At 46.3% G+C, this 7,917-nt stretch overlaps 1 protein-coding gene across 2 annotated transcripts; it reads right to left on the bottom strand.

The window, feature by feature from the left end:
- Nucleotides 1-244: 244 nt before the first annotated feature.
- On the bottom strand, nucleotides 245-7,545 carry LOC105341170 (uncharacterized). Of its 2 annotated transcripts, none has more exons than XR_004600373.2 (2): nucleotides 655-7,545; nucleotides 245-302 (listed from the first exon to the last, which is right to left on the bottom strand). XR_004600373.2 is itself a non-coding variant. In XM_034464068.2 (2 exons), exon 2 carries the CDS (start codon nucleotides 6,945-6,947, stop codon nucleotides 855-857), a length of 6,093 nt encoding a protein of 2,030 aa, XP_034319959.2. In that variant the 5' UTR covers nucleotides 6,948-7,051; nucleotides 7,404-7,545; the 3' UTR covers nucleotides 245-854. The 2 variants fall into 2 exon arrangements, 1 of the variants encoding a protein (XP_034319959.2); XM_034464068.2 differs by having other exon boundaries at nucleotides 245-7,051; nucleotides 7,404-7,545.
- Between the last annotated feature and the right edge of the window lie 372 nt (nucleotides 7,546-7,917).

Genomic DNA, 7,917 nt, shown 5'->3' with positions numbered 1-7,917 from the left:
ATCATTCTATATAAAAGAAAATGTCTGTTCGACGCCTTTGTGGCCGTTCCGGCCTTTGATTTTTAGGATATACACAATATAACTTCATTAAAATATGTTTGCATTAACATTTCCAACTAGTTATCGGTTTACCTCTCATTGCCATTTTTTGAAAGCTTGTGAGTTTTTTAATAACCGGAATAGCCATGTACTTCGACTCTCAACATATATATTGTTCTGCCCCAATAAAAGTCGGACTCACAAGTGTCGGTGAAATCAGTTTATTTGGGAGACAGATAACCGTCTCAGACGACGGTAAAAAGCTGTAACAAAAAAAATGTAACAATCAATGACTGGTACAGGTTTCCATACAAAAAATATTAGGACAGAGTTTGCAATTAGATTATGAAACCTTACACATATGATTTAAACAGTTGAATTCAGTCTATTCATATGATAAACAGCAAGTTAAAGTAAATTAATCAACTGCAACTCGAAATTAAATGACCAGAAATATGATGGACAAAATGGCGCCCCATACACCGAGCACATGGTAAACATAAAATACAAGATTTCAAGAATATGCATCGCTTAGCATTACTGACATGAAACATACAGATAATTCACATAAAAATATGTTGAAATAACCTAGTTTACAAATGTCAAAAGACTTACACTGTGGATTACAAGCCTCGATACAGAGAATCAGAGTTGTGCATACATCGAGTATGGCGCGGTTTTCCAACATAAAAAATTAAGTCGTACGACAAATCTTTCGTAACAAAAAATAAAATGTACACGAAACATGACACTCCCCGTCTGATATATAAAATTATATCACACAAGATTTGAATACAATTTAGTACAGAAAACATTCAGTTCTCCAATAATAAAATGAGTTCCGTCACTGGTCTGACGTAAGAGGTGGTCTTGCCGTCCTTGCTGACACGTACTTCAACCTTGCGAACCAAGTTGTCCTTGCCAGGAAACGTTGCAGTAATGCGTCCAAGCGGCCAGTTGTTGCGATGGGTTTCGACATCCTTTAACAACACTATGTCACCAACACTAATGTTACGTTGACCATGATGCCACTTCTTACGCGCTTGCAAGGTATGCAGGTATTCCTTCTTCCATTTGTCCCAGAACATCTTGGCGAGGTGCTGTACTCTCTTCCACTGTACCTTGAAGAGGTCCTTAGCAGTTGTGTCGCATACAGCTTCGGTCGGTACATCCGTCTTCTGAGTAAGCAAAATGCTTGGGGTAAGGACAAAAGGCGAGTCTGGATCTGACGAAACGGCGGTAAGTGGGCGAGAATTTATGATCGCACTTGCCTCGGCCAGAAAGGTGGTAAGTACCTCGTGCGTAAGACCCTGTGCTGAATGATCCTTCAACATGTTGTCCAATATGCGCCGTGTCAACCCTATCATGCGCTCCCAAGCTCCACCCATATGGGATGCATGGGGCGGGTTGAAAATCCAGGTTGTCCCCCGAGAGTGCAGGAAATCCTTGACCTGACGATCTTCCACGTTGATTGCGTCGATCTGTAGAGGGTCGGTAGCGCCAACAAAGTTGGTTCCTCTGTCGGAACGGTACTCCTTTGCCTGTCCTCGTATGGCTGTAAAGCGCTTCAGGGCGTTGATGAAGGATGATGCGGACATCTCCTCTACTACCTCGACATGGACTGCGCGTGTCACCAGACATGTGAACAGTGCTGCCCATCGTTTGCCGTTGGCTGGAACTCCCCGAGTGCGACGAGTCACGACGTCCCAGGGCCCAAAGATATCTACTCCCACCGAAGTGAACGGTGGCTCTCCTGGCAGTATGCGGTCTGTAGGCAAGTCAGACATCTTCTGGGTTGCGAAGCTCCCACGTTGTCGCCGACAAGTAACACACTTGTGAATGAGGGACGAAACAAGGCGCTTGCAGCCGGTGACCCAGAACCCACAGGACCTGACCTTTCCCTCCGTAAAGTGGCGCCCTTGGTGTTGCACCAGTTGATGGTACTTGCGTACAAGTAAGGTCGCAATGTGATGCTTCCCCGGTATCAGTATAGGGTTCTTGCAGACAGTCGCATCGTTGAGATGTCTTAAGCGTCCACCAACTCTAACAATACCATCGTCGTCGAGGAACGGACTCAATGCAAGAATGCTGCTATTCTTCGGCAATGGTTGTTTGGACCTCAGACAGTAAATCTCCTCACAATAGACTTCTCTTTGCACTGTCTTGATAATGTAGTTTTCTGCTCTTTGAGAGTAGTCTATGGACTTCGGTAAAATCTGTGATTTACCTCCCTTTCTGCTTATGATGAATCGCTGGAGCAGGGCGATACCCTCGACCAATCTGTCCCAGCTGGAAAATCTCTCATATCTCTGAGTTCCAAGCATAGGTTCACACTCAGTCTTCAAACATACAGGTCTGACTTCTCTGTCTGACAGAGGTTCCTGTAGGGGAAACCCTTCTGCCTTGGTTTCGTCGTCAATGCGCTGCAGGTGAGTAGTTCCTCTAAGCCAAGCACACTCTCCAATGTCCTTAGGAACTACGCCTCTAGTGCCCTCGTCAGCAGGGTTGAGGTGTGTCGGCACAAAGTTCCACTGCGACGGCTCACTAAGGCTTCTGATTTTCTCGACCCTGTTGGAGACGTAAATAAAAAATCGTCTCTTATCATTGTGGATATACCCCAATACCACACGACTGTCGGAAAAATACTTCACCGAGTCGAACATTATGTCCATGTGATCCATGACTATCTGCGATATCTCAATGGCTAGAACAGCTGCACAAAGCTCTAAACGGGGTATGGTATGGCCTGATACTGGTGCCACTTTAGACTTCCCTAGTAGAAATCCAGTCATCGCAGAGCCATCTTCGTAGTACACCTTCATGTAAGAAACGGCAGCTATGGCTTTCTCTGACGCGTCCGCATATGTCCACAGTTCCTTTCTTACTGCCTTGCTAAGATGTACCACGGTTGTTCTGGGTATGTGGATCTTCTCCAACTCCTTCAGAGATGAACTCCACTCTTCCCAGCTTGCCAGAATATGGTCCGGCAGCGGCTCATCCCAGTCTGAGGTACAGGTCACTACGTCTCTAAGAATGAGTTTCCCGCTGATGATAACAGGTGAGAGAAAGCCTAATGGATCGAAGAGGCTGTTCACTGTCGACAGTACACCTCTGCGTGTTGTGGGCTTGTCATCAGTAGAGATGCGGAACTCGAACATATCACTCGACAAGTTCCATCGCATACCAAGACTCCGTTGCACGAGCTGGTCCTCATCAAGGTTCAGGTCGTAGATGTCCTGTGCTAAGTCTCGTGGCTCAAACGCCTTCATGACATCCGCGCTGTTTGATGCGAACTTGTGGAGCCTTAGGTTCCCGTATTGCTTCAATGCGTCCTGGGTTCTGCACATCAGGTCTACTGCTTCTTGGCTTGTTGAGCATGATGTCAGACCATCATCAACGTAGAAGTTCCTCTTGATGAACTCCTTGACATCAGGTCCATGGCTTTCCTCAGATAGTTCTGAGATCTTCCTGAGGCCCAGTGTCGCTATGGCCGGAGAAGGACTATTACCAAAAACGTGGACCTTCATTCGGAATTCTGTTAGTTCCGTTCCGATCTCGTTGTCCTTGTACCAAAGGAAGCTGAGAAAGTCTCTGTGCTCTTCTCTGACGGTGAAGCAGTGAAACATGTGCTGCACGTCTGCTACGACAGCAATCATCTCCTTCCTGAAACGAAGCAACACTCCAAGCAAGCTGTTGGTGAGGTTCGGGCCAGACAGCAGTTGGTCGTTCAAAGAGGTTCCCTTGAACTTCGCAGAGGAATCAAATACGCCCCGGATCTGGTGAGGTTTCTGAGGGTGGTAGACCCCGAAGAGAGGAAGAAACCACTGCTCCTGCGTTGACTTGGAAGTGGGTGCTTTCTCAGCATGATCGTTGTCGAACAGCTTTGTCATAAAGGTCGCAAAGTGTTCCTTCTTTACTGGATCCCTCTTGAGACTTGCGTCCAAGGCTCGTGCACGTCTCAATGCAACCTCATAGTTGTTTGGTAGTCGTAATCTTGGTTGGCGGAAGGGTAGGGGAGCTACCCACTTTCCATCCTCACCTATCAATAGTTCTTTGTTCATGATGTCCATAAACATCCTATCTTCCACTGATGATCCCACTTTGTTATCATCTGGTGTGCGTCTGAATAAGTGTTCATCAGATGAAGTGTCAGATACCCGTAATCTGTTTGTCACATCTCTGGTTGGAAGCTTCTCTCTCACGGATAAGTACTGGGCACATGGTTCAAGAATAGTTCCACGTCCGCTGTCCGTGATGAAGGTCTTGTACACATTCGCAGCTCTTGGTCTGTGTTGTCCAGACAAGCATGTGTCGCCGATGATCGTCCAACCAAGGGGTGACCTCTGTGCAAATGGTTCGTGGTCACGTCCTATGCGCTGCTCAAGAACATGGTGGACTTGAGGAAGGTCTCTTCCTATCAGCAACAGAATTTTTCTTGAAGCGTCAATGGGTAGGATGTCGCCGGCTATATCCCGCATGTGCTTGTGCTGAAGAGCAACGTCAGGTGTAGGGATCTCTTGGTAGTTGTTCGGTATTTCATCACACTCTAACGTGCACGGCAAGGGTAGTCTGGTCTCACCCCTGGCTGATTCAATATAGAGTCCTGAGGCAGTTCTCCCGAAGGTTGTCACTTGTCCAGAACATGACGTCATCAGGTAAGGTATTGTCTCTGTATTGATGTTCAGCAAGTCAAACAATTCCTTCTTAGCCAAGGTCTTGTTACTCTGGTCGTCAAGCATAGCATACAGAGAGACAGCTCTTCCATCATAGGTGACAGTCGCGGGAACAATTCTTGCACAAGATTTTCCCTTAAATTCCTTCCCTACTTCTGTGCAGTTGCTGTTTATGGTTGTGACGTGCTGTTCTTTTGTTACTTGCTGACGCCTAGGAGCCTCCTCCCCGCCATGAACTGATGAGGCCCTTCCAGTGGTAGGAGCTGGTGACGAATCAACATGGAGAGACGTAGTGTGGAACTCACTTCCGCATTCCTTGCACATGATGGCCTCTTTACAGTCTTGTTTCCTATGACTTGCGGAACAACACCGAAAACAGAGTCTGTGTTCACGGAGCAACTTCATACGTTCTTCAATAGGCTTGGCCTTAAACACTCGACAGTTATTGACACTGTGTTTAACACCCGGACCGGTGTGAATTATACACACATCAAGCTTCGGCTCGTTCAGATTTCCGGATCCTGTTGGTTGATACACTGTGGTTTTCTTCGTGTTCACTCTTCCCCTTGGAACGTTCATAGGCTGCTTTTCGTTGTGGTTAGCGTCAGTGTGATACGCAAAACTTGGGTCGTTTTTCACTCTGCTCATCTCCTTCATGAAGTCAACAAACACACCAAAGGGTGGAAACACAGTCTGATGTTCAAGCTTGTACTTCATGGCTCTGTTGGTCCATTTCTCCTGCAGGCCATACGGAAGTTTTGAAATGATGGGTCTAATCCCTGAGGATGAGTCTAGATAGGCCAACATTGCACTGTACTTCGGATCCTCCTTCAAAAACTTCATCTCCATAAGAATGTCTGACAGATCGTAAAGTTTTTGATGATCTCTGTTGCCAAGCTTTGGGAAACTCAACAGTTTGGCTCTTACGGATGCTTCCACATGTTCTGGTGCACCATAGCGCTCATCCAACCTTTCCCAAAGTCTTCTTAGTCCTCTTGAGATGTCGAAGATGTTGGATGTCCTCATGCTTGTTGCGTGCTTCTTAGATTCCGGACCTAAGTACTTGATAAGAAGGTCCATCTGCTCGGAGTCCAAGACTTGAAGCTCATTCACTACACACATAAAGCTGTGTTTCCAGGCACTGTATGATTCTGGTCTATCGTCAAAGTGAGTAAGTCTGGAGAATAGCAAGTCCTTCCTCAGGAGGAATCGGGTAACATCAGTTACTTGTGGTCCCTGATCAGTCACAAGTGGTGATAAGGGGTGTGAGGCAGCCACATACGGTTGTGCGACAGGCACGTGAGGGTGTGCGGTAGGCACGTGAGGGTGTGCGGCAGGCACATGAGGCTGTGCGGCAGGAACGGATGGCTGCGCGGCAGGCATGGATGGCTGTGCGGCAGGCACGTGAGGTTGTGCGGCAGGCACGTGAGGTTGTGCGGCAGGCACGTGAGGTTGTGCGGCAGGCACGTAAGGTTGTGCGGCAGGCACGTGAGGTTGTGCGGCAGGCACATAAGGCTGTGCGGCAGGCACGTTGGGCTGTGGGGCAGGCACATAAGGCTGTGCAGTAGGCACGTACGGTTGTGCGACAGGCACGTAAGGTTGTGCAGTAGGCACGTACGGCTGTGCGGCACGCACATAAGGCTGTGCAGTAGGCACGTACGGTTGTGCGACAGGCATGGACGGCTGTGTGTCAGGAACCAAAGGCTGTGCTGCAGGTACATAGGGTTGTGCATCCGGGTCAAGTTGAGTCGGATCGGAAGTACCGGTCAGTAGTCCTGGCGATGCAGAAGGTTGACGTGGAGTGGATTGATCCTGTCCTGGTTTAAAGTTGCTGACTTCGCCTAAGGAACTCGTTCGTCTCTTCATAGGTGACATCTGTATCATGGTCGATTCAAAGGCTTGACAATCAGCTTCAGCTTCTGCAGCCTCTCTCTCGAGATGTAGCATTTCCATTGCAGCATCGAGTTCCACTCGTTGTTTCCTGAGCTCCAATTCTCTGGCGGTGTATGCCATCCTAGCCTTTGCTCGGCTTACATCAGCCCTCTTCTTCGCTAAGATGTCGGCAAAGGAGTCCTCATCCTGATAGTACTCTTCCTGATACTCCTCTTCATCTTGTGTGACGTACTGCCTCTTGCCATCAGTCGTCTGTGATTCCCGGGCATCCTCTGTAGGGTCAGGAGTGACCTGGGTGCCCTCTGTTGAGTCGGGAGTGATCTGCTCTGCTGAGGTAGACATCCTAGTCTTTTTACTGTTCTGCCCCAATAAAAGTCGGACTCACAAGTGTCGGTGAAATCAGTTTATTTGGGAGACAGATAACCGTCTCAGACGACGGTAAAAAGCTGTAACAAAAAAAATGTAACAATCAATGACTGGTACAGGTTTCCATACAAAAAATATTAGGACAGAGTTTGCAATTAGATTATGAAACCTTACACATATGATTTAAACAGTTGAATTCAGTCTATTCATATGATAAACAGCAAGTTAAAGTAAATTAATCAACTGCAACTCGAAATTAAATGACCAGAAATATGATGGACAAAATGGCGCCCCATACACCGAGCACATGGTAAACATAAAATACAAGATTTCAAGAATATGCATCGCTTAGCATTACTGACATGAAACATACAGATAATTCACATAAAAATATGTTGAAATAACCTAGTTTACAAATGTCAAAAGACTTACACTGTGGATTACAAGCCTCGATACAGAGAATCAGAGTTGTGCATACATCGAGTATGGCGCGGTTTTCCAACATAAAAAATTAAGTCGTACGACAAATCTTTCGTAACAAAAAATAAAATGTACACGAAACATGACATATATTTTTGTTGAAACCTGTACATAGCCTTTCGAGGTTATAGACATTTAAATCCCAATTGATTCGTGTCGAGGATTCCTGCAAACTTACAATCTTGTGCGCTCACTTTCTTTAATGAAAATCCGTCAAAATTTGTAGGCATGAGCGCGCTTACAATGTCATTTTTGGAAAAAAAACGGAGTCATGATTGTGGTCAAAGTCCCACAACGCCAACAAAAAGTATCGACTAACGCTGATTTTCGAACTTGACCAAGGTAATAGTGGTATAAACATTAAGTTTATTTTTTTTTAATTTAGTTATAATGAGATATTTACTTATGTTGTAAATGATGAATTGAACTTCAACACTTCCTGTTAAAGCCTAGATGATGAAAGATT

This window comes from Magallana gigas, chromosome 1 (genome assembly GCF_963853765.1).
Source record: "Magallana gigas chromosome 1, xbMagGiga1.1, whole genome shotgun sequence".
Classification (NCBI taxonomy): Eukaryota; Metazoa; Mollusca; class Bivalvia; order Ostreida; family Ostreidae; genus Magallana; species Magallana gigas.
The sequence above is the reverse complement of the archived record's forward strand: the minus strand, read 5'-3'. Positions and strand labels throughout refer to the sequence as shown.

Coding starts and splice junctions, on each gene's coding strand:
- LOC105341170 (XM_034464068.2), bottom strand. CDS start 6,947: ATGTCTACCTCAGCAGAGCAGATCACTCCCGACTCAACAGAGGGCACC.